Consider the following 26,811-nt stretch of genomic DNA (forward strand, 5'->3'; position numbering starts at 1 on the left):
TACACAGAGAAACCTTGTCTCAATAAAACAAAAAACAACAAAAAAAAAAACACACGCAAAAATATATTTTGCTGGTATTGCTGCATTTATCTGGACTGAGCCCCAACATGTGTTAAAGGCCAGGAGCGCCTGGTGTCCTGAATATCAGCCCATTCTAGAAGACTTAACAGCATCCTGGGCCGACGATGCACTTTCTTGGTCTCAGCTGCCTCCCCTGTAATCCACAGCTGGAATTGCTGTGGGAGGGAGGAACAAGAGAAGGTCCCACAGGGCATCGGAGGTTTCCAAGTGCTTTTCCATTATCATCTCGGCTTTGGAAGCCACTGATCCGTTGTACAGGCCAGTAGATTAGATCAGGAAAGCATGTCCCGTCACGGTCAGCTCCCACAGTCATATGGCTCCCCGCCTCAGCTCCAGCATTACACTCGCCAGCTCCCAGTCTCCTGACCCATGCCACTGGGCAGGAGGTGAATTACAGGTGATTCACTGCGGGTAAAACAGGGCCCCATACTTAATCACCCCGTCTCTGTAATTTACCAACTACAGGTCCATTCTTCCCCTTTGGAGATAATCTGTATAAGTACTCCCCAAGGCTCACATGTAGGTGAATTTCCTCTTATGAAGGAAATGGTCCAGAAAAGCCGCCTTTCTCCCCAATTAACTCTGCAACATTAGAAACTCGGGGAATGATATGGCTGTTTATTACCTGTGTTCTTCTACTGTAAGGTGACAGACACAGTGCTTTTTAACAGGTGTACCAGAAAACGGAAAGAAACAACATCCAACGCACAGTCCTTTTTCTGTGAAGGTAAGGCCATGTCAGTGCCTTTTGGAATTGAGAAAACACAGCAAATGATTTTCTTGGTTTTGTAAAAGGTGTGGGCCAGCCCAGGGTTAATTATTAGCTTCCTCAGAGCAGGAGTAAGCCGCCTAGTGCCTCAGGCCAGATCCTGGGTTTGACCTTGAGCCCCTCCTATCCTATGATCCCAGGGAGGTTCTCACAGCAGCCTGGGCTCTGTAAACTTGAACTCAGCCAGACCTTAGCTCTCTCATCACATCTGCAGGTACACCTAACGATTCCAATCAGAGGCTCTAATAAAGACAGTCTTTGCGGGGTCTATAAGCAAGAGAGACACCATGAGTATGTTAGGGACCTAGATCCTCAGAATCTAAAACACAGTGGGTGAGTGTCAGGCCCAAGCAGAATCTACCAGGTTGTGCCAAAGGAAGATGGCTCTGAGCATTGGGTGACAGCTGACCCTGGAGGGAAAGAAGGCAATAATACAGACGATCTCCAAGGACACCCTCTGGGGAGCATGCCTGAAGCAAAGCAACAAGCCAGCCAGAACCATGGTTTTGTTTGAATTGTATTCATGGGGTTCACAAAGCTTTACTGACGATCACCAGCCTACGTGTGTTCAGCTACTTCCCAACACGTCACCGGCCTCCAGCATTCCCAGTGGGTGTGCATGACCAAGGCTGGACACTCAACTGACTCCTCATTGGTGGAGCTCAGATTTCAAAAGGAAACACAGAAAACCGGAGAGAAGGAGCAGGTGACCAGGACAGGCCGCTAACTAACTTCCTGGCCGCAGGGCCCAGAAGAGATGTGTTTTAGAGTGAAACCATAAAAGCTGAGTGGGTGTAAGCTGACAGGAAGAGGCTAGACCAAAGCTCAGGCAAAACACCAGGAAGAAAAACAAACAACCAAGGCTACACAGAGAAGCCCTGTCTCAAAAAACCAAAAAACAAAACAAAACAAATAAACAAACAAAACACCACCAGCAAGACCAGTGAACAGGCTATTGAGGACAATTTGGGAAAAATCACCCGAGTTGACCATTTTCTGTCTTTTGACCAGGCTGATCGATCGTTCCAGTGGACTAGATGGACACAGGGAGGTGGGGAGACATCCTGAATGCCACACATGCCAGTGAGATACACTATCTTCCTGAAGATCTATATCAGAAGAACTGGGCTCAGCCCCTGAGGGGGGCCTGTGTGTCTCTGAGGTATTTCTACCTCACAGCCCATCCCAGACACAGATATAGCCCCTGTTTCTCTGCAGTTATCTCATGTCACAGTCCATCCCAGGGGCTCCTGACAGAACCAAGCTTTCCCCAGGCACGGGATGTCAACATTAACCTTATTTTTAAATAGTGCTCTTAGGCCAGGGCGTAGTGGCACAAGCCTTTAATCCCAGCACTTGGGAGGCAGAGGCAGGCGGATTGCTGTGAGTTCAAGGCCAGCCTGGTCTACAAAGGGAGTCCAGGACAGCCAAGGATACATAGAGAAACCCTGTCTTGAAAAACCTAAATAAATTAATAAATAAACAGTGCTCTTCAAAATATAAATGGTCTAGAACTGGGTATTTTAATTACTTTTTAAGTACAATTCTGTGACATTATATTCATACACAATGTAGACCTATCACCTATTTCCAGAAAATTCCATCAATCCCAACAGAAACTCTGTACCCATTAAGTAATACCCCTCTCCCTAACTCCAAGCAACCTCTCTACCTCTGTCTCTGTGAATTTACTGAGGTTTGATCTTTTATCTAAGTGTGTCCTAACTTGCTTTCTAATGTGATAAAAAACCCTGACTGAAAAGGAGGAAAGCACTTATTAGGCTTACAAGTTACAGTCAATGCAAAGGAAGCCAAGGCAGGGGAAGGAGACCATGGGGGAATGTGCTGCTCTCTGGCTTGTTCCTCACCGCTTGCTCAGCCCACTTTTACACACCCCAGGAAGACCTGCCCAGATGTGGTATATCCCAAAGTGGGCTGGGCCCTCTAGCAGTCAAGAAAATACCCCACTGATTGGCTTAAAGGCCAGTCTGATGGAGATAATTTCTGAACTGAGAAGCCTCTTCCACTTGACTTTGTGTGAAGCTTACAAAAAAGCTAACCTGGACACAATGGAATCAGGAAATGTCTCCTTTTGAGTCTGGCTTAATACTCTTCAGCATGTTCTTTGAGGTCTTCTCTGTTTTAGTGTGCGTCGCAACTTCTCTCCCTGTCAAGACTACCCAACATTCAGTTTCTTTAGCTCAGTGCATTTTTCCACAGGCATTCATTCATTTGGGTTCAGTTTCTGCCAGTTGTGCCTAGTGATGCAATCAACTTGAGCATGCAAGAATCCATTTGAAACCGGGCATGGTGGCACATGCCTTTAATCCCAGCACTTGGGAGGCAGAGGCAGGTGGATCTCAGAGTTCAAGGGCAGCAGCCTGGTCTATAGAGAGAGTTCCAAGACAGCCAGGGCTACCCAGAGAAACCCTGTTTTAAAACAACAACAACAACAACAACAAAAAACAAAAAACAAACAACAACAAATCCCATGGTTGTTTTGCTCTGTCAATGCCTAAGGACAGACTGCCACGTTGTATGGGAACTAAAAACTAATATGTATGAACAGACCATGGTGTTTACACACACCCACTACCCTTCCCAAGATGTACTGGCTAGTTTTATGTCAACTTTATACAAGCTAGAGTAATCAGAGAGGAGAAAGCAAGCCTCAACTGAGAAAGTGCCTCCATAGGTCTTGTTGTAGGTAAACCTGCAGGGCATTTTCTTAATTAGTGATTGAAGGAGGAGGGCCCAGACCATTGTGGGTATTGCCATTTTTGGGTTGGGGTCTATTAAGGAATAATAGTAGTGATGGCCCACACCTTTAATCCCAGCACTCTGGAGGCAGAGGCAGGTGGATCTCTCCAAGTTGGAGGCTAGCCTGGTCTACAAAGTGAGTCCAGGACAGCCGAGGCTACACAGAGAAACCCTTGAAACTTGAAAAAGAAAAAAAGAAATCAATCAGCCAACCAACCAACCAACCAATCAATCAATGGATCGATTGATTAATCAACCAGGATGAGTAAGCCTTGGGGAGCAAGGCAGTAAGCAGCAACCCTTACTGGCCTCTGCATCAGCTCCTGCCTCCAGGTTCCTGCCCTGTTTGAGTTCTTGTGCTGGCTTCCTTCGATGATAGATTACAGTGTGGAAATGTAATAAGCCCTTTCCTTCCCAAGTTGCTTTTTGCTCGTGGTGTTTATCATAGTAATGGTAACCATAAGAGACAACACCTGCTGACCTCTCTTCCCTACAGAGGCTAACCCACTCCACATTTCCACCAGCGATGTGGCTCCTATCTCCCACATGAGCCCTGCTAACATGTGGGGGCTCCGTCATTTTCTCCTGCTTATGACCATTCTCTCCTAGGTATACAGTGGTACTTCATGGCCTGGATTTTCCCAGCCATAACGACTAACAACAGTGAGTGAGTCCCGTCATGCATGCTTATTGGTCATCCATCTTTAAAGAATTTTCCATTCAAGTCCTCCACCTATTACTGAGATGAACTTGTCAAGATCTGGGGTGATGAACTTTAGAGATAGTTGTTTATTATTATTATTATTATTATTAATCATGTTTTTCAAGACAGGTATTATTGTTATTATTATTATTGTTGTTGTTGGTTTTCAAGACAGGGTTCCTCTGTATAGCACAGTCTTGGCTGCCCTAGCCTCACTTTGTAGACCAGGCTGGCCTTGTACTCACAGAGATCCAACTGCCTGTGCCTCCTGAGTGCTGGGATTAAATGTGTGGGCCACCACGCCCGGCTAAGGATTTATTTTTAAGTGTATATATCTTTTGTGAGTTTGTGTTTATGATTGCAATGCTCATAGAAGCCAAGGAGGGTATGCCCCTGGCTGTTCTGAGCTGCTTCTAATATAGGCGCTGAGAACAGAACTCTCGGGTAATCTGGAAGAGCAGTAAGTGCTCTTGACCACTGAGCCATCATGTCTCTAGCCCCCATTTTAGGAATAAGTTCCCATTATTAAACTTACGAGCTTATGATTCTGAAACATTTTCTCCCGCTCTGTAGGCTGCTGTCACTTACTTGATGCACCAAAATTTTAGCTCTGGTGCAACTCAATGCGCTTCTTTTTCCTTTGTGGTTTGGGCTTTGGGTATCATCACATGCCAAGAACCCACTGCTAAGTCCAAGGCACTGAAGATGATGATCCCTATGGCTTTCCCTAAGAGGTTTTGTGGCTTCAGCCTTTGTACTTAGGTCATCAACATACTCTGAGTTGATTTTTTTTTTGGATAGGATATGAAGCAGAATTAAGACACCGGCCTGTAAAAGATCAGCCTTGTGGCACAGGCAACCAGCCCAGCCCCCAATCAGCAATTCATTGTGGATAAGCCACTGTGAGTAGAAAAACCATCCCAGGGCATGCATAGCCCCTCCCTCCACCTGCCACTCCCGACTGCTGCGGGACCACTCACAGCAGGCAGTTGGCTGCTTCCTGGCAAGGAAGTTAAACCTGATCGACTACACAGACTAAAGACTAAGTATGTATGAACAGACCATGGTGTTTACACACACCCACTGGCAAGCCTAAAATGACACTATTCTCAAATAAACACCCCTAAGCAATGACAGGATGGAGGGTCCCAGCCCTGGGAAGCTCAGCATATTCTTACCAGCTTCCTGTCTTGGGTCCCCATCACACGAATGAGGGACTGAACACCCCCCCTACCCTACCCCACCCCCAGCCTGGGCTTCAACTCCCAGGGCCTTTCCCAGTAGGAAGCATAGTGTGTCTCCAGGTGTTCATCCACTGATAGGCAAGGAAGAACCATGTTATTGCTCTGACTCATTTCAAAGGGTTGGGGGTGGGCACCCCAGCTTCCAGATCTCCCTTAGCTACATAAGGGCCTTGCATGATCTGGCTATGGCCACTTCTGTTCACCTCCATCATGTTTGTTCTGCCTAGCCACAGCTCCCTTGACTGTTCCCAGCTTGTGCCAGCCAAGCTTATTCAACCTTAGGGGTTCCTACTTGCTGCTCTCTCTCCTTGTGACACCCATCTTTACATTTTCACTTGTCTCTCTCTTCCCTCAGGTGTCTGCTCAAATTTTCCTTATTAATTCGGCTTTTCACGTCATTGCTTAAGCCCAGAACCCTGCTTAACTTTTCTCCTGAGCACATAAGTGGATGAAAGAGAGGACAGCGTATTCACATCTATCTGATCCCACTAAACATCAAAGGCTATCTAGATGGCCCCATGTGTACAGGTGTGGCCACAGAGGCACCCACACTTACTTTTGGCTGTCTGGGACCCGAGCTGTGACAAGGACAAGGAGGGCAGAGACTCCCATCACATGTAGTCCAACACTCCTATCTCTGTCAGTCAAGCTCAAGATGTTGTGGCAACTGACTTAGGCAGGGGAGACGGAATCTCCACCCGTAATAGATGTTTGTGAGACGCACGTGTGAATGAGTAAGAGGCCATCTCACCCACACGGGGCTTGTGCCCACACTGTGAGAGGGCTGTCAGACTTCACACATTCCACTGAAGGCAGAAGGTGGTTACAGGAAATGAATCCCAGGAACCTACTGCCAGGAAACAATCAGACATGGGAAAGGTTATAGCTTCCAAGTTCTTCCTCCTGGTGACATCGAGCACACTGAAAATTTAAAATGAAGAGGCTAACTGCCAACTTTTGGGACCGCTTAAGGTGTGGTACAAATAGCCACAAGACAGCCATGAAAATGTGACAGTATGAACCAGGTATGATGGTAGTAATGGTGGCCAGGGCACAGGCTTGTAATCCCAGCTTTCAGGAAACAGAGAGGCGCAAGGGTCCGGAGTTCAAAGTCATCTCCAGCTACACAGTGAATTTTGGGTTATCCTGGGCTACATGAGACCCTGCCTCGAAATGACAGCCGGGAAACAGGAAGAGAAATTTTATAGTATGAAAAACAATGAACGTATTAGGTTTTCAAAAGCCACATCTATGATGATTTTCTGTAAGAAGCTAAGATGAATTTAAGGAAAATCAAGCAGAGAGAATTTTGAAAGAAATGCAGCCACCTGAGGCTTTAAGGGTCCCACGGATTAAAACCTTAATCCCCTTCCCCCTGCCTGACACCTCCCAACTTCCTCCCATTCTGAAACCTGCCTAACTTCCTCTTCAGGAGGGGTGGCTCTGGCCTGTTCCAGGCGTCCTGCAGACCAGAGCTAGCTCTGCTTCAGCCAGGCCCCCTCCCACACACCCAGCCCTAGGCCTGCAGCAGATGCTAGAGCCCAGCAGAGATTCCCTTCTCCTCAGGTACAGCAACTGCAGAGTCCTCATTGTCCGGGGTGGTTCCGGTACCAGCAGCCACTCCTGAAGTCTGGGGGAGAGCTGCTGAGGGCAGCATCCTAAGGCCCAGACACGGAAGACTTGATCCTAGGCTTGGGTCCTGTCTTCCAAGCAGCAGAAAAGAAAATTCACTTTGGGCTCTGTCATGCACTTCCGGCTTCACCACAGTAATTCCACCCCCTCTGTAGACCCTCTGCCTGCTCCAGAGAATTCCTGGCCCTGGTCTGGTCCCACAGTCCCAGCCCTGATCCCTTGGAGGGATATTCCCAGTGCTTTCACTGGAGAGCCTACTGACGCCACACCCCAGTTTCTTAGACCTGAGAACTCAGACCTGCTGATGGCCTGACATCCGCACTGGACAGATACATCCTTCCCTCACGAACTCTGCACGTGGCCTGCTCTACAACGCCTCAGACATTAATGAGGCTCTTCTCTGTGAGGGTTTTCTGGCAGGTGCTTAGGGAAGTGAATACTGGGCTACCTCAGGCCCCCCCTCTCCCCCCACCCCCCCGCCTACGGGGGTTGGCTGTTAGGTTTCAGAGCTGGGACAAGAGGCTGTGGTTCTTTTTTAAACCACAACAGAACCTGCCCTCCAGGTTCTCCCAGCATCCCTCAGTCCCTACCTGCTGTAGAGCATGGCTGGCTTACCCTGCCCTCTACTCTGAACTCATGCGGGGTGAAGTGGGGAGCTTCCCCGCCCAAAGAGGCTCTTCACTATATTATCCAGACATTTTGGTCACCTCCCCCCCCCCCCTGCCCCCTTTCCTTTCTCCTCTCTCAGCAAACCTCCACTAGTGAACCCTCCCAGAGCGGATCTCAATAGGCCTGCAATTATATACTTTAACTTGTATTGAATTAGCTCGTTTTGGTGCCTCAAGCATGTTTACCACTGACCACAGCTCAGTGGGGGCAGACAGCAGCACCTTCTAAGGGAAATTTAACTGTGAGGCGACCAAAAACATCGCCATCCTGAAATCTCAAAAGCTCCCTAGGCCTCTAACTGCACTGAGCCAACACATCATTTACAATCTCACTGCTATGGAGCATGCCACACACACCAGATCTCTGGGTCCATCTGGCCCACTAAGGAGCTGAGGGCAAGGCTGAGTGTACAGCACGGACGGACATGGCTTTCTATAGTTCTGGTTACCCAGAATTAAGGAGCTCTGAAAACATAAAATGGGAAGTTCTAGAAGTAAACAAGTCATAAGGGTTGTTTTGGTGGGTATGCTGTGCCGGAGATCATTGGAACCCGGTACCCCAGGGCCACTGTCAAGATAGATACTTTAAGCTCTCAATTCATATGTTTTATATAACTCTTCAGTGGTTTTTTTGGGGGGGAGCGGAGAGGCGCGGGAGGGAGGGACTGGCCTCAAACTGGCTGCATAACTGACAGTGACCTTGACCTTACGGTCTTCGGCCCCATCCTCCATTTATTCTAGATTCTTGAGGCTAGAATGCAGAGTTTTGGACATGCAAGCTCACTCTACCAACTGAACTACCACCTCCCCAACCCTAACACAGCTCTCTATTTTAATTTATTTATTTTGAGACAGTGTCTCATTACATAGGCTGGCCTCAAATTCACAGACATCCACCTGCCTCTGCCTCCTGAGTGCTGGGATTAAAGGTGTGTGCCACCACTGCCCAGCTTAGTTCTTAATTCCTTACTGTGCTTAATTTACAGGTTAGCACCCTAGGTGTATACAGTCAGGAACAACCATAGCACACTAGGAACTACTGTACTTTCGTAACGATTCTCACAACCATCAAGCAAGTGTAGTCTCTCACCAACAGCTTAGGATCAGAAGGTGCCTGTTAGAAATGAAGGCTTAGCTGGGCAGTAGTGGTGCACGCCTTTAATCCCAGCACTCAGGAGGCAGAGGCAGGTGGATTTCTGTGAGTTCAAGACCATCTACACAGAGAAAGTCCATCTGGAAAAACCAAAAACCAAAACAAAACAAAAGGCTTTTGGGTCCGTCCCCCCATGCCTGGCAAATCCACCCCTGCTGCACTCTCGCTGTAGTGGAAGTGGTGCTGCTGCAATTGATGCCGGCTCCCTACATCTTCAGCTCCCTCCTTTCTGTTTGCCAGCTGCCATCTCTGCGGTTGTCACCATCCTCTACTCAGGCAGCAAGCACAGACTTTCTCAGCTTCCTCCATCCCTAAGGCCACCGGCTCAAACCAGAGACAAATTTCACACAACAAGCAAAAACTGACAACCAGCAGCAATGCCAGAGTAGTCAACATGTCCCACTGTGCCATCAGGGGCCTTCGTATGACCTCATTAGGTAGGGGTGCAGAACAGTAAACAGCTGTTAGGGACTCGGCTGGGGTCACAAGGGGTGAGGGAAGAGCCTGCCATCCCAGGCTCACAACTGACACAGTGCTGAGCAGTGCACCTGAGCACATCCTACTCTGCTGAGTGAAAGCTGGCACTGAGGACAGACACATGCACTTCAGCGGGGGCAATCGACTTGGAAGAGGAGAGCGAGTGTTGTTCAGCAAGCAGAGGAGAGCAGGTGGCAAAATCCTTCAAGGACAGGAGGGAGCGGGGTCAGGAACGTAGTGAAGTTTGGGGAAGCCCTCTTTCTGCTATCCATCTCATTTCCCCATCCAACAACCCCAAGGTCCCTACTTGGAACGTTCCACTCTCCCAAAAGGCCCTGTCTGACTCCCAGGTGCACAGATCCCCATCTGTCGCCAGCTCAACCTCCCACAACCTTCAGTCCTCCAGAAACCCCCACTCCCTGGCTCCCAGAAACTGCCAGAACATCTGGTTCTCCACAGCTGGCTTCTCAAATAGAAAGACTTTTGAAGCTTGTAAGACAAGTCTGAAGGGCCTCTCAGAAGACCTAGTGTCAGGTCTCTCTCTCTCTCTCTCTCTTACACAAGTGACATTATCTTCCCCAGAAGGGCACTCCTGGTGAGCACTCTTCCCACCTGGAATTTGGTTCCCACATTCATCTCTTCCCAGGAGGCATTGGGGCATTCCTGCTCCTTCCACCAATAGCCTTAGAAGCCTCTCTCTGACATGGTGGGTCCCGGTGACAGAGCTGAGTAAGAGGGTGCTTAGACCCAGAAATCCCCACAGAGGGATCCCCTTTCAAAGAGGCTCCACTGGGGGACAAGGAAGGACAAGGTGGTACATGCCTATAACCCCAGCACTCGGGAGGCAGAGGCAAGCGGATAGCTGTGAGTTCAAGGCCAGCCTGAATTCACAGGTCTACAAAGTGAGTCTAAGACAGCCAAGGCTACACAGAGAAACCCTGTCTCAAAAACCAAACCAAACCCAAACAAGCAAACAAAAAAAAGTCTCCATCCACACACCTTGCATGCCGGAAGCCTATGACTTAAAAAATTAAGTCTTTGAAAAATTTCTTTTATTATCACATGTGGCAAGAAATCTGCCTTCCTGACTACAGCAATTTAAGACCAGCTTTATAAAAGATGGAAAGATTAAGATTACAACACAAAACTTAAGGATCCTTGCAAGGGCTGGGGAGAAGACTCAGAGGTTAAAGCGCTTGTCCTATAAGGGCTGGAGTTGGATGCCAACACTCATATAAAGATCTAGACAGGCAGGATGAACACTTCTAACTCCAGCACACAGGAAGCAGAGACAGGCATCCTTAGCACCAGCTGGTTTCTATTACTGCGAAAAAAACATCACAACCAAGGCCAATTATAAAAGAAAACATTTCATTTAGCTTATGATTCAGAGGGCTAGAGTCCATGATATGGAAATAAAGTAACAGCTAAAAGCTCACATCTTGATCCACAACCACCAGGTAGAGAGAGCACGTGCGTGCCCACTAGAAATCTTAGGAGTCCTTGGGAGCCTCAAAGCTTGCTCAAGGACACACTTCTGTAACAATCCTTAATCTTTCCCAAACAAGTCCACCACTGGGAACCAAGCAATCAAGTATATGAGTCCATGAGGGTCATTCTCATGCAAATCACCACCCCAGCCTAGCCATAAGAGGTCATTTCAGGATTCAATGAGCCGGCTATGTAGGCATAAGGTTATTATGTAGTTTAAATTCTGATTTCTGTCTCAATGTTGTGTAAACACTGCTCCCCAATTGTTGCCTGATATGCGAATAACGCAGCTTACAGTCAGTAGCTGAGCAGGGGGGAGAAAAGGGTTGGACTTCCTGCCAGCCAGGGGAGGAGTTAGTTAGAGGAGGGAGGAGAGGATTGAGCCATGGGTAGAGGTCCAAGGAAGATCAAGAGGAAAGAGCTGGAGCCAAGGAAAGCTACAAACATCGCTGGGACGTTTGCTGGGAGTGAGACAAAATAACATTGAAGGACAAGAATAGACTTAAACTGCCCAAGATTGTTTTGTGAAGCATATTTTTAAACAAATGTAAAAGCGTCTCAATTATTTGTGTTATACGCAGGTTTAAGAAATAAGCTAAGAGAAATAGTTATATCATCATAACTTCAACAACTCAATAAAGTAGAAAGTGATTGAGAAAGACACTTGACATCAACACCACACACCCCCACCGACACACACACATACACAACTTTTGCAAATAGCCTGAAAATAGGCCTACAGCACTTATGAGTATGGGTGTGTCCTGGAGTCCACTTGTCCACTGCTGGTGGTCTGTAGACCACATCTCAGCATGTTCTGGGAACCTTCTGGAAACAAAGAGCCCAAGGAAATGGGCATCTCCACTAAAACACAGAACCTGGGGAAACCCAGCTTGGAGCCATGGTTTAAGGTCCTGAGGGAAAATGGCAGAAGGCAAGGACAGATGTCACCAGTTCATACAGAGCCAGCAGAGAATGAGCTTGGCCCACATGCTTTCTTAGGGGAGTAAGGAGTAGTCTAGGGGACTGTTGGCAAAGTGAGAAAACAAAGGGAAAGTGTTGGGGGAAAGCTGGTGTGAGAAAGGCGAAGAGTGAGGTGGAGAAAAAAATCTCTGAGGTGTGATAGGCAGAACCTGCCCAGGGCACATGTGGAGACCGGGGAAAAGTGACTTTGGAGCTCTTAAACACTGGGAAACTTTGTATTTATTTATTTTTGAGATAGAATCTCATTATGTAGCCCTTCTTGGTCTGTGACTCACTATATAGAGCAGGCTGGCTTTGAACTAGCAAAACAACCTGCCTCTGCCTTTGTAGTGCTGAAATTAAAGACGCGTGTCATCATGCCTGGCTTGACTTCACTGATGCTAAGTGTCATCAGCCACTCAGCATTAAAGGAACAGTGCTGAAGTACTTCCGAGCAGTCAAATCCAGAGACAGAAGTTAGGGCGGCATTGTAGGAGCTGCAAAGGGAGGAAGACAGGAGGCTGCCATTTTTATGGTTGTCTATTCCCGAATGTGAAATGTGCAGTCCTGTGGAGGGCAGTGACCACTGTGCAACAGTGAAAATGCACATAGTCATTTAATGCCCCTGACCAGGACACAAATACTTCAAGGGTGAATTTTTTAAAATATTTTTATTTATATGAGTGTTCTATTTGCATGTATCACAGAAGAGAGCATCAAATCCCATTACAGATGGTTGTGAGCCACCATGTGGTTGCTGAGAATTGAACTCAGGACCTCTGGAAGAACCGGACAGTGCTCTTAACCACTGAGCCATCTCTCCAGCTCCTCAAGGGTGAATTTTAAGTTCTACTATTTTACACACCTTTTTTAAAAAAAAATGAGGCCTTTCTCTCATTATAGTGACAACACATGCACGCATGTATGCACAAACAAAACGAAAAACACCACAAACCTGAACTGGAATTGAATGACAAAGCTGTGTCATGAGTGGTGAGTGCCACTCTTTCGCAGTGTCTGTTGACTGTCCCTCTGGGGTGCTTGGTGGTAAGGAGAGAAGTTGGGCAGAGACCTGGCAGGAAGAGGGTGGGGGTCTTTTCTCCTTTAGGTGGTGATCCGAGTGAAAAAAGGCCTAAGTCCACACCAGAAACATTCATTTTCCTCAGACTGGAGGATGGAAAGCAGGAGAGAAGAGCCGGAAGATGAGGAAAAGCAGGGAACGTTGAGGAGGTTCCTACAAATGCCTCCAGCAGTACAGGATCACAGGCAGAGGTGATGGGGTGACTGGAGAAGTGAGGGAGTCCTGCAGAGAATGAATGCAGAGGTCAAGGCTGGGGTGTGAACCAATCAGAGCAGAGAAAGACCACACGGGAGAGTCAGTTGGCTGTCAGGACAGAGCTACCATCTTCAACCACCTCCTAGCCTACCTCATCAAAGGACAGTCTCTGAGTCAGTGGTTCCCATTGCCGGTAGCAAGGAAACTGTTCTGGCCCACCAAAGATCTGAGGCAGACAAATACAGCTCAGAGAATGTGGCCTGACATCTCACCAAGTCCTCCAGGGGCTTCTGGGTCTCAGAAACACAACCACTGACTATGGAAAGTCAATGGAACATTCATATAGCCATATATGTTTGCTCTTCCAGAGGGCCTGACTTCAATTCCCAGCAACCACATGGTGGCTCACAACCATCTGTACCCTCTAATGTCCTCTTCTGGGATGCAGGTTTACATGCAGATAGAGCACTCATATACATAAAATAAATAAACAAAATCTTAAACACACACACACACACACACACACCAAAAAACAAACAAAGCCTAACAGCTTCTGTATAAAAGAACAAGAAAACTGCCCCAAAGGCAACATATGTATTTGTGGAGTAAGAGAAATGCCTCTGCCTTGGACCTACTGGACATGAAATACCCAGTCACTTGTGACTAGGCCCGCAATGCCACTTGCTTGCATGCTTCTGCCAATGGATCTGATCACAGAGCTGAAGCCAGGGGGTGGGGGAGGGGGGTGCATAGGGGAACCATGTGAGTGGTTGGGGAGACAAACCCTGATCTAGGGAGAGTGTGGCCCCCTGCTCTGCCATGCTTACACATCTGGCCTTGGAATTCCTTTGGGATTCGCTTGGGCTAGGCGGGGAGACGTTTGTCTCATACACCTGCCCTGCTTCTCCATCCAACCTGAGCCTGCAGTGAGGCTCCAGGCAGGAAAGAGCAAAGGCAAGGTAAGGGCACATCCAGGAATAGAGTGAGCATAGAGGTGTAGGACCAAAGGGGACACGTAAGGCCCCTGAGCAATGCCAAGGGCATTGATGAGTTTCTCTTTGGCCAGATGGAGGAGTTCTAGTGCAGGGAGGTTTGCTAGGCTGGGCTGACTTCAACACAAAGTCATGCTTGGGCAAACTGCACACATACACTTAGGTACCTACAGTAGCTCCAGCTGAGGCCTGCCAATCCGCTGTAATTGATAACAATATGCCCTTTCACTCTCAAAATGTTCTTTCTGGATGAGATGCTTGAGCCCCGAGACCAAGAAGTCAAAGGTGCAGTTGGAGGGGGCTCTTTGGGGGTAAGGGAACCTCAAGAGTGAGTCTCCTTCCTCATCAACTCTTCCCTGGTCTCTCCAATATATCCGTCAACAAGCCATCATTGAGGTTGCTTGTGTATCTGTGCCAACAACAGCAGGATCACTATCGCATCCTTTTGGGGGGTAAGGCTATGATAAAAATAGCAGGATTCAAACCTATTTATAGCAAGATTGCAACAAATAGCGCGAACATCCCTTGGAAAGGCAAGGGTTGGGGATGCAGAAAGCCAGGAAACTCGCTTCGCTTTCTACCACTGTGTAACTGCCCTCCGCACTCATCAAGTGTTTACTGAGCACCCGGGACTGTCCAGGCACTGTGCTGGGCTCTCGGGACGCAATGGTGAGTCAAAACAGAAAGGCCCAAGTGACCAAATGACTGACCCAAGCACAGCAAAAATGCCAAGGTCACGGGCAAGCTGGAGGGCTGCTCTCCTTTAGAGCACTCCAACAGGGAGACGTGATAACAGGAACATGCCACACTCAAGCACAGGCTTTGCTTGCTCCACAAAGGCCATTACTGAGACAAGTGGCAGGAGCCAAGGCAGCAGCACCACACCCATTAATTTTGTGAGTCTACAAGTTCCAGGAGTGGAGTGGAGGGATAGGGATAAAGACCCCTTGGTAGAATGCTTGTCTAGCAAGCGTGAAGCTCTAGGTTTTAACAGCACAAAAAACCTGTACGTGGTGGCTCACACTTGTAATGCTCAACTGCGTGTAAGACTGAGGTTAGAGCTGGGCCACACCTTTAATCCCAGCTCTCGGGAGGCAGAGGCAGGCGGATCGCTGTGAGTTCTAGGCCAGCCTGGTCTACAAAGCGAGTCCAGCACAGCCAAGACTAACACAAAGAGATCCTGTCTCAAAAAAAAAAAAAAAAAAAAAAAAAAAAAAAAAAAAACCCCAATAAATAAATAAATAAATAACCCCTCAAAAAAAGACTGAGGTTAGTTGGGCCTCCAAAAGACTCCATCTCAGAAGCAAAAAAGTAAAATTTGTACAAGTGACTAGTCTTTTTTTCTCGTATGTAAGTCGTTCTCCACATACACACACAACCACAAGCGTGCGTGCACACACATTTGAAAATATGAAAGCAAACAGGCACTATCTGTAGAGAGGAAAGGCTCCACTGGAAGAAGGGACAGGGCATCGGGAAGGTGGCAGCAGGGTAGGGGTAGCACAAGCAAAGTCCAAGGGTATGGAAAGGAAAGGCTGTGAACCTGTGGGGTTTTGTTTTGTTTTGTGCTCCAGCTAAAAAGTAAAATACATTGTGTACTACAGTTATGTCAAAGGATGTGGTTGCTTTCAGGAAACATTAGGGGGAAGAACCTATCAATGATCCTCAAATGACTTGAGGAAAAACAATACACGCTGAAGGATATGATAAGTGGGTTACAACGGCAGTGGGGGCTGGGAGATCTGGGTTAAGAGGACATAGGAGTTCCTCGTGGTGTTCTTGAAGCTTTTCTGGAAGTCCGACTAGGTCAGAATAATGTTAAAAGCAACTTAGAGAAAAGGGGGGGGGGGGGAAAGGGAGGAAGAGAAAGAGGGACGGATAGAGAGCTAGCCTGCTTTTGCAGCAGGGTTCCCCACACAGATGTGGAGACAGGTACTAATACAAACTGGGCTGATCACCACAAAATCGCCAGTGTAAAAAGGGCTATTAAGGGGCTGGAGAGATGGCTCAGTGGTTAAGAGAGCCACCTGCTCTTCCAAAGGTCCTGAGTTCAATTCCCAGCAACCACATGGTGGCTCATAACCATCTGTTTAAAAAAAAGGGGGGGGGGGGCTATTAAGGCAAGGCTGTGGTGGCCTGAGCATTCCAAGCTTAACCCCCAGGTCAGCTCAGCCCTGGGCAGAAGGAAGCCATTTGCAAATCTGTAAGTGGCAGGTTGCAGGACCACGAGGCAGGGCTGGAGGCTCAGGGCCAGAGTAGGTGGATGGGGCCAAAGGAGGAGCTGAGCTTGGATCTGTCCTTACTCTAGGAGCAATAGACTGGACAGGTGACAGGCCATGTGGAGGCCACCGTGGCGGTGGTGACAGCTGCCTCTTGGAGAAGCACCATCTGTGTGTATTCTCCTGCCCCCGTAACGTTCTACCACCACGTGCAAGCATTTGCCCACCAGACACAGGGAGGGCATGTGGTGGGTAAGAATAAGAGTCACGCCACATGCCTACAGTGGGCAAGGGACGGCTGCTGCCAGGGAGCTGTTGCCTCTCTAGCCTGGCCCTCAAAGCTGACTCATCTAGGGAGGCGGGGACAGAGGCCAGGACTCCACCTCACGCCCACGCTGCTCTCTTCTCCACTCATAAACATCGCACAGGCCAGCAAAATCCTGAATCCTGCCTGCCTTCAGTCCTGAGGAAAGAAACCTATCATAGCCTTAAACTTGGGAGCAGGCCTCCTCAAGGCACCAGTGACTCCAGGACTGCAGTACCAGAGGGAGGGGACTTCTCCTGTCCCAAACTTTAAGAGGATCACAAGCTCATTTAAGAAAGCCTGTTTGAGAGAAGTTAAGTTCTGTGATGGTCTTCACTTTTACAGACAAGTCATCAGTCTAGAGACAGACGCAGGTTCAAGTCTTCACCCTGTTGCGAGGAGGACCTTTGGGGGAAATGACTGCTGCCTCTGAGGCTTGTGTGTTCAAGGCTTCTGTGAAATACACCTGGTGGGAGGAATTACTGAGTCTTAGAGGCAGGGAGGGAACCCGTGCTTCAGACCAGGGACTCAGCATTGAAGATCCCTTATGACAGCCAAGCTGCGTGCATGTTCCTTAAAGCATGTGCATAGCAACAATTTATCAGGGGCTTGCGGTGTCCAGAACTACGCGAGTTCCACAGCCTGTGTTCCAGCTTTCCACATAAACCATCAAACTGCCTTGGAAATTCCACTCTCCCAATAGCCAAACACCCCTGGGGCCTCCTCTTACATGGAGTGCCTGTGCCCACATTCTTTTCACAGGACACAGAAGCAGCCCAGCCTTTGGTTCAGAAAATCTTGTCAGCACATCCCCGCTGACCCCAAAAGGAAACAGCTTCAGGGGGAAAAGCCCAGGGCCACCAGGACTCCTCCTCCCTGAGATCTCTGATTTGATAGCTGCCCAGCAGGCGCTTTCTATTGACTAGGGCAGTGGGAGGTTATCACCCACTGAGGGACCCATGCAGGGTAGCTCAGCGCCCACCTGCCTTCCAAGTAGCACTCTTGGGGAGACAGAATGGCCAGAGGGCGGCTGTGAGGACTAAGCACTGGAGCTGTCACACCTGGGGGGCCAGTAAAGACCATATTAATTTGGGATGAGAGATACCCAGAGGCATCTGTGGTACAAGGTACTCCAATGCAGCGGAAAGAAAATCCAGCCCTTAGCTGAGGTCTGTCTTGCTCAGTAAGTAGAAAGCAGCATCCCAGTTATTCTGAATGCCAGCCTCCTTGGAGGCTGAACGCAAGTGCTAAGGCATACCCTTCCCTGTACATTGCCTGGTGGCCAGGACCGGGTTGGGGGTGGGGGTGCACGTCTCTGATTCCAGCACTCGGAAGGCAGAGGCAGGCAGAACTCCACACCTTGCTGTGAGTTCGAGGCCAGCCTGGTCCACAAAGAGAGTCTAGGACAGCCAAGGCTACACAGGGAAACCCTGTCTCAAAAAAACCAGGAAGAAAAAACAAAAAAAAGGAGGAAGTGAGCAGAGCATCAGCGGCCATCTGTCACCACTCTCTGTTTTCTGACTGTGGACCCAACGTGACCTGATAACCAAAGTCTTGACTTTCCTGACACAACGAACTATACTACGGGAGCCGAAATAAACCCTTTGTCCTTAAGCTGCTTTTGTCAGTTAGCTGGTCACAGAGAGGAGAAAGCACACTTTGGGTGGTGCATGGCCGGTACTCTCAGCAGCACCTGCGTCTAACTCGCTCCTCTTTTTTAAAAGTTATGAGATAGGTGGGTAGCTGGAGACACGCATACATATATGTTGAGTCCCCACTTGCACACTTTTGCAGCCCAGTTCATCTTTCAGCTCTGGGGCATTAAGACCTGACACACAGTACAGACTTCAAAAAAGAAGAAATCTGCATTTGCTGTTGATCTGCACTCAGAAGGGCCTTGGGATAAGCAAGTAACTTAGAAGTAGAGATGGCTTCGGGTGCTGGCTCAAGGAGGAAAAAAAAACCTCTAGAGATGCAAGACTTCTGGGTCTTAAAAAGTCATGGCCAGGGGCTGGAGAGATGGCTTAAAGGTTAAGAGCACTGTCTGTTCTTCCAAAGGTCCTGAGTTCAATTCCCAGCAACCACATGGTGGATTATAAGCATCTGTAATGAGATCTGTTGTCCAGGCATACATGTGGGCAGAACACTATATATGTAATAAATACATAGATGTTTAAAAAAAAAAAAAGTCATGACCCAGACCAGATTTCAGCCAGGGGCCTATGAAGAGCGCCACAGAGTCTGCTCTGTCAAAAGACAGGAGACCTCTGTAAGATCAGAGCCTGCGGTCACTAGGCCCAGGCAAGGGCCATGTGGACGTGGCCCAGTCCCCTCTCATCTGCAGTCTGAGGACTGGCCCACATACCCACCAGGTCAGCCAGGCTAGGGTATGCAGAATACCACCAGCACTCTCTAGCTAGCCCAGTTTGTCAGGGCCCGAGGAGAGGAAAGGGGCCAAGCTTTGCTTTCCAGGAACTGTGTGGTACAGGAAGGTAAGCCCTGCGATTATGGTCAAGAGCGGGGACCACAAATCACTGGTCCCTTCCCCGGGAACTGGAATGAAGGAGGATGTGTCGTGTCTTCTGGCTCCCTCCAGCAGGCTATACCTATTCTAGAAACAGTGACTCTTGCACTCACAGACCTGTATGCAGCTTAGAAGGCCACAGTGAGTCCCTCTTGCTTCTGGTCTCGCTCTATCTTTGCTAGCTCGCATGTGTGTGTGTATTGTGGGGAGGGAGTCGGGCACAGCACCCAATTAAACTTCCAGATGGCAGCCAACAAAAACTAAGAGCAATTACCATCCTAGGACTGAGACCATTGACCAACCTGGAACCTCAACGTCTTCCTGGGATAAGATCTGGCTATGACCGAGTTGAGATCTCAACAAGCATAATAAAAACCTTTGCTATGAGACCAGGTAAAAATGAGGGCTTCAAGCTGAGATCGTGGATTTCGCTCCTAGTTACAGTGGGAGTCCAGAGCCACACTAAGCCCCATCATCACAGATCTGGCCTGAGCTGCAGGCAAGTGAATCCAGACACCCTGGATTCCAGGCTGGGGCGGGGTGGGGGTGGGGGGTCCCTTGACTTATTCACCATGCCTGTCTACCCACAGGCCTGCACCTGCCACCAGCTACTCCAAGTGCCTAGGTAACCTCCAGCCTGCCATGCATGCCTAATCTGCATATGCTAGTCTTTATAGAGGGGACAAATCACCAGAGACAACCCAGATCAATATAGAGTATTAGGCACATTTTATTCTATTCTAATTCTCGGCGGCAGATTGATATTCCATTAACTGTATGCCGGGATTTATGGGAGTGCTCATATGCTAGAATCTGTAACTAGAATGGCCTGCTTTCTGGCCGATAATAGCTTACCGTTGTTAATTTTCAACTAGTCAATCTCAGGAAGGCTTCCAGTTTCTAATACGTATTGTCTAGACCTTAACTTCATCATCAGGAAAGACATCGATGAGCGGTCTTTGTACACCACACATGCCAGTCTTATCCAGAAGAAAAAGCCCTTCCCCCAGACCCCGGGACTGTACAGTTGCCGGCTCAGAGCTTCAGTTTCCTCCTCTATAAAATAGGAGCAGCACCAGCCTCTGGGAGAACTGTAAAACCCAAACGAGATGCCTCGTATACCCTGTACAGCTGTACGAGGTGACTGCAAAGATTCGGTATTACCACAAAAAGCCCCAGATTAGGTTCTCAGACAGCCCAGGCTAGACAGAAAGCAGGGGTTATCTCAGCTTACTCTCCTCAAAGAGGGAGGCAGGGGGCACTTCAAGCCAGACAATACATGGAGGCGGTCCTCGTTGTCACAGCTGGGAGGGGGCAGCCACTGGAGGGGTGTTCTGTAGCCTCCATAACGCACAAGGAGCACCCACCACAAAGAATGAGCAATCCCACTGTGAGAAACCGACAGACCCTACCCAAGAACGTAAGCTTAGGCTTGGGAGCTTCGCAGCATGGGCATCTTTTTTCCCAACCATGCTTTCATTTACGAGGCGGATCATCCTGCAAAAACAGTTCTTTCTGTATGTGGGGCCCAAGTGTCAAACTTCTGGGGTTTCTGAACTCACATACTGCCGTTAAACAAGAGGCTCTCTGCTCACCACCGCTCTGTTGAGTTGCTTTTTCAAGGTCTCAGCAGACATTCTCCTGGGCCCAAACACAGGCCTAGAAAATGCTTGCCTAATTCTAACTTCCTGACGAAATGGGTGCCACGAGGGTCTCTAACTGAATTAAAATCACATCACGCCAACTGCTCGCTTGCTTTGTGCTGGGCATTGAGCCAAACACCTCCACATCATTTATCCTACTTAATCCACCACCAACCAGGCGAGGTGGGCATTATTACTGCCTGCGTGCTGGGGAGGAAATGGAGAATCAGAGAGGCTAAAAGACTCGGCCAAGGTCATCAGTTGGCCAACCAGGTGACCAACTTGAACCTAGGTCTCGCGTTTCTCAACCACAAGCTCCCTACACCTTCACGGAACAACCAGGTGTCAAGTTGTCTTAAACTTCCTATGAATTTTTAAAGGCAACTCTCAAGTTCATAATAAGTTTGGGTGGCAGCAAGCAGGGGCGGGGGTTTCCGGGCGCGCTCTCTCCTCGCACTGCGCAGCAGTGTCTCCGCAAGTTAACAGAGAAACCACCCCGGTCGCTTACGGAACGGGGCGGATTGATTTGGCCCCGGAGTTCGTGCCAGGCCCAAGAAATGCCATCTTTGCAATCTGGAGGCGAATTCGCCCTGGGGTGGGGGGTGCGTGGCGAGCCTCTGGCTCCGCGGAGGGCTGGATCCCGGCAGCCGTGCGCCCCCTCGGCTGGGCTGTGGACACCGCGGCGCGGGGCCCAAGACTCCGCCAGACTGGAGCGCACGCCCACGCCCGCGCTGCCTCGTCCTGAACGCCCAGCCCTGCGCCGCCGCCGCCCCCGCCCCGCCCCCGCCCCGCCAGGTGATTCGGGCCTGAGCGCCCCCATGCCCGACGTGGCGCGGGGACCTTTGGACTGCTAGACCTCCCGCTAGTCCTCCCGCGTGTCCGCCGCGCCGCCGGTCGGGTGAAGGGTGGGGTGCCGCCCCGAGTGTCCGCGATCGCGGCATCCCGCGCCCCGGTCCGCCCCGCGGAGGTCACGACCGCCCATACCTGCAGCATCCGGGGGCGCGGGGCGCCCAGGTAGGTCGTGCGGGCGGGCGGCGCGGAAGCTCGCTCGCGCCGCGACCTGGCCGCCGTCTGAGCATGCCCAGTGCAGCCCGCGGGCGGCTCCCGCCGGCCGGGCTGTGGCCGCGATGGGCCCGCGCGCGGGGCGGGGGGATCGGGGCCAGGGGCAGGCCTTGGGGGGCGCCTTCGTGGGCCACCTGCCGAACTCTCGCAGACCTCTGAGTCCCCTGGCTCACGTACGCAGTCCTTCAAGCCTTAAGCATTTATTGAACACCTACTGTGTGCTTGGCTTTCCGGGATTGCATGCCTAGGAATGGCAAAGGACCTGGGCGCTCAGCGATTCTTTGAGATCACGACGAGCCTTGCACGGCGGCTCCGTGGCTGAGTTGGAGGTCTCGGCGCTCCTTTGCTGGTCCCGGAAAGCCAGGCTGATTAGTCCTTCCCAAAGCTTGCATGGCCCCTAACTGGCGGGCGTTCCTGCCGGCCTCTTCCGCCTCCTCCCACACCTGTCTTCCTGCGCTCCGACTGCACCTTCCTTTCCATCACACCCTCTGAACTTGACCCGCCTCGGGACGTTTCCACTGCCTTTCCCTCTGGGTAGGGCGTTCTTTTTTTTCCTCAGTTTTGCTGGTACCCTGCGCCCTCTCACCGTACACCTGTACCTGTACCTTTCGTAGGAGAGACTCTTTTGGCTACCTATCTGAACTAGCCCTGACCTCTTGCCTACTCCTCTCGTTCCAAATATGTATCACTTATCCATTCAACAGTTACTTACGTTCTTCACACTTAATATATAGACAGAAATTCTGTCTCTTGTTGGGACTTGGGAAAGGAGGCTCTCGCAACAAACAACAGGTCCGCAAACAACGCAGTGCATGAGGTGATAAATTCTTAAGAACAGGAGAAAGGAGCCAGGCTAGAAGGCTAGGGGGTGGCCGGGTGAGAGCTGGTGGACCGGCCAGATCAGGTGACAAATGCCATTCAGTCACGCAGCTAAACGGGGAAGCTTTCCTGGGACGGAAAAGCAGGAGCAAGAAACGAGTGCTAGCTTTGTGCCTATGAAACGGGAAGGAAAGCGGAGGGGGCAGATGGGGGTCCGTTACAGTCTGTCTCTCTTGACCTAGATCCCCCCCTTAAGGAGCACCTCCCTTCAGTGTCAGCTCGGTAGCTCCGCCTCTCGAGACCCAACGTCTAAACAACTCTTGGCACCCAGTAAGAACTAAAAACGTTTTGTTGGATGAATATATTAACAAAAGAATGGAGAGACAGTTAGGATCCTGTGATCGGACCTGGGTGCCAAATGTCCCGAGAACCTTTTGTTCCCATGCCACCATGAGATCTAGCTGAGATCCCGGACCCTGGTCCCCAGGTGGTGGACCGCTGAGGGCGCCACCAGAGCTCTGCGTCCGGGGAATTCCGACAGAACCCGGAGTCCCAAGGGTTGCACTCTCCTGGCCCCGCCTAGGATCGCACGCAAAACCTGGAGCTACGGCGCCAGGGTAGCACTGTTCGGACGGGCAGGGAGAGCACTGGGCATGCTCGGAGCCTGGGGAGCCCAGCGTCCGGAAGGAAGAGCCCCCTGGAGCGGTTGGCGAGGCTGCCCATAGAGTCCCACCTGGCCATGCTCGACTCAGCCTTCTTCTTCCCGGCAGGGAGTGCTGAGTAACCTTCCTCCCCCAAGCATGGTGGGAAGATCTGGAATTCAGAGTCAGCTGACGGCACACACTGTCCTCTACCAGCTGCTGTGTGATCTGCTACCGGAGCCTTGCGCTCTCTGTGCCCTAAATAATACAAATGCCTACGCTTGGATCCGGGGGAGTGTGGGGATTGAAAAAAAGAAGAAGAAGAATAAGAAGAATGTGAATTTATTCAGTCCACTTTAAACATCCCCCCCCCCTTGTTGAGGCTTGAATCCAGGCCATTGCACACAGTAAGCACGAATCTACCAGTGAGTTAAAAGCCCTGTCCCAGAATTCATTTCTGAAGTGCCTGTCTCAATTATCCCTCATCCTCTTAACACTTTTGGACTGCTAAGATGAGAGACTTGGGAACTCTTAGATCTGTACAGTTTGAAGTCTGCTGGAATAAATCGTTACCTTTTCTCTGCTCATCATTGTTTAACAATGGTCTCAGCTAGCAGGGCGTAGTGACGCACGCCTTTACTCCCAGCACTTGGAGGGCAGAGGCAGGTGAATCGATGTGAGTTCGAGGCCAGCCTGGTCTACAAAGGGTAGTCCAGGACAACCAGGACTACACAGAGAAACCTGGAACTCTCTCTCTCTCTGAAGACTGGGCTGGCCTCAAGCTCAGAGATCTGCCTGCCTCTGCCTCTTGAGTGCTGGGATTAAAGGCACGCTCCCCCAATGCCCGAGATTATTTTTTAATTACTTGTTTCAAATGACTGTAATAGAATCAGGAACATAATAAAAGAACACACACTCCCTCAACTAGAAACAAAGTGGATGTTCAGAGGGAGAGGGTAATCATTGGTTGTGTTCCGATACATTGGATAAAATAATTATTCCAGTTAAATCTCTCCTGGTCCTTGATATGGTTCAGTGGGTAAGGGCACTTGCAGCCAAGCTTTATGACCTGGGTTCAGTCAATCACCAAGACCCACAAGGTGGAAGAGAACTGATTGCTGCAAGTTGTCCTCGAAGCACCAAGATAAATAAAGTCAATGTCTTGAAGCTGTGTTTGTGATAGCAAAGACATAAAGGCCTGTGTATAATGACACACATCTTTAGGTATTGGTTTTATTTTGTTGTTGTTGTTGTTGTTTTGGTTTTTCGAGACAGGGTTTCTCTGTGTAGCCTTGGCTGTCCTGGACTCACTTTGTAGATCAGGCTGGCCTCGAACTCAGTGATCCGCCTGCCTCTGCCTCCAGAGTGCTGGGAGTAAAGGCGTGCGGCACAACGCCCGGCCTGACACACATCTTTAATCCTAGCACTGTAAGCAGAGGCAGGCGGATCTCTGTGAGTCTTAGGCCAGCTTAGTCTACAAAGCAAGTTTAGGACTGCCAGGGCTATGTGGAGAGACCCTGTCTCAAAAAACAAAAACAAAATAAACAACAACAACAAACACCAAAGAAAAATCTGCCCTCAAATAAATAAATAAATACACAAAACATCAAATTAAAATTGTCTCCTGTATATCTAAACAGCTGGGATTAAGTTCACATGTGGCCAATGTTTTCCATGACTTCTTTCTTTTAATCCTCACAGTAAGTGGTTTTTGTTTTCGTTTTGTTTTAAGATTTATTTACTTATTATGCATACAGTGCTCTGCCCACATGTTTGGCTTCACAGAAAACAGCTGGTGACGGGTGGATTCACAGCTGGTGACACACTGGGGAGGATTTGAAACCAAGCCCATTGACCTCGTGGCTGGGTCTCAGGTTTTATGGTCTGTTGCCTCCGTGTAAAGGAGCTAGCCATTGATTGATAAGCAGAGGGGGCTGTCATTTTATTCTATCTTTTGTGTACCAGGCTTTCCCTCTCCTTTGATGTGTTCTGTGTACTGCAGATTACTTTTAACGGTCTAGTCTCCTGTTACTGTTTTGTTCTTGGGGCCAAAACATTCAAGTCCAGCCTTTTAATCTGGCGCAGCTCAATTGTTCTGATGCTATTAGCCTCGATGACAGGTGATCTTATAGTCTACACGCCCAGTCTTGTGTGAATGGGGCTTTTGGATGGACACGTAATCTTCATGGTTGCATTTAGCCAGCTCTAAAGCAGATGAGGCCCCGCTTATGAATGAGTAGGGCTGCACTGAGCCCTGGAGAATGCATCCAGGCCTGAGGAGATTTATGTAGATAGATGGTATCCCTGGACAGACATTTGGGGCTCAGGGTCACAATTCAGTGGAGACACATGGTCCATAGATTTCCCCCAGGCGTCATCCGTGAGGAAATGTAGAGTTAACAGCCCTGCTGGTGTTTGCTGGAGCGAAGCAGGGGTCCCAGGAGCAGCCCTTTTACTATTGGGCTCAAAAAAAAAAAAAAAAAAAAAATTAGTTTGCTCTTTGTTTTAGTGGTGCTGGCCCAGAAATCAAAAAGCCTCCAGACATGACAAAGGAAGAGATGCAGCGGGTTAAATGCTCACCACTAATAAATGACCAGATTGATGGATGAGGAGCGCAGTAGGATGAGGAGCGCAGTAGGAGCCACCCCAGGAAGACAGCATTTATGTAGAGTGTCCAGTGCTCAGTACTGCGTGGCAGCAATTGCTTGGGAGGATTAGTGGGAAGCGTTTCCTGGAAAAAGCCCCGCAGACCATCAGTCATTCGCATCGGGAAATCTGGACAGTGATTGAGTGGCAGGGCTCCCCGCTGATTTGCTAATGCTTATGAATTATTTGTGCTGTTAATGCAAACTCACGAAGGGTTCCAGAACAGAGAGGGTAAGTGGAGCTGATGGAGCACGTGGAAAGAGTGAGGCTGAGAGCATTGTGCATAGGACGGCCCCCATGGAGACTAAAATCACCCAGGTTGAACCATGGAAGGCTGCCATTGCGTGGGTCAGAGTGACTGAACACGAGCCGCACAAGCCTGGGGATGGTGGCTGGGTTGTACCATTGTGTTTAGGAGCAGAAGCACAGCCACAGAAGGTATCTTAGGTGTGTGAGGGTGTCCTCAGGGTTCCCAGGCTCTCGTTTTACAGTAAGCCTGGTTTCTTCGATTGTCAGGGGTTAAAAATATGTAGCAAATGTCAAAGCTGGCAAGAGAGAAATGCGGAAAGAGAGGAAGAACGGTACCTCGGAGATTACCGAATGTGAGAAGAAACCGTTTTCCTGGAGGACCAAGCAGGCCTTTCCCCTGTGGTGGCAGTGGGTGGCGGATCCCTGACCCAAGAAAAGAGAGAGGAGGATGTGGCCAGTTATCAGTTAAGAAATGTTGATTAAGTCCAGGGCCCC

General features: G+C 49.5%; 1 protein-coding gene across 5 annotated transcripts in view; it reads right to left on the reverse strand.

Moving 5' to 3' along the window:
- Positions 1 to 26,811, reverse strand: part of Ptpn3 (protein tyrosine phosphatase non-receptor type 3) — a 149,812-nt gene that overhangs the window by 90,687 nt on the left and 32,314 nt on the right. Inside the window, exons 1-2 of one of the 5 annotated variants that reach the window (XM_051162290.1) lie at positions 21,884 to 21,952; positions 12,897 to 13,244 (exon numbers count right to left, since the gene is read on the reverse strand). The exons of 1 other annotated variant lie outside the window; for it this stretch is intronic. In XM_051162290.1, the coding sequence (XP_051018247.1) occupies positions 12,897 to 13,098 (202 nt within the window). In that variant the 5' untranslated portion in view covers positions 13,099 to 13,244; positions 21,884 to 21,952. Of the gene's footprint in view, positions 1 to 12,896; positions 13,245 to 21,883; positions 21,961 to 22,176; positions 22,612 to 22,673; positions 22,988 to 26,811 lie in introns of those variants that run through there. 3 more of the 5 variants (XM_051162326.1, XM_051162309.1, XM_051162317.1) reach the window with 3 other exon arrangements.

The sequence above is a fragment of the Acomys russatus genome, chromosome 2 (assembly GCF_903995435.1).
Source record: "Acomys russatus chromosome 2, mAcoRus1.1, whole genome shotgun sequence".
NCBI classification, from domain to species: domain Eukaryota; kingdom Metazoa; phylum Chordata; class Mammalia; order Rodentia; family Muridae; genus Acomys; species Acomys russatus.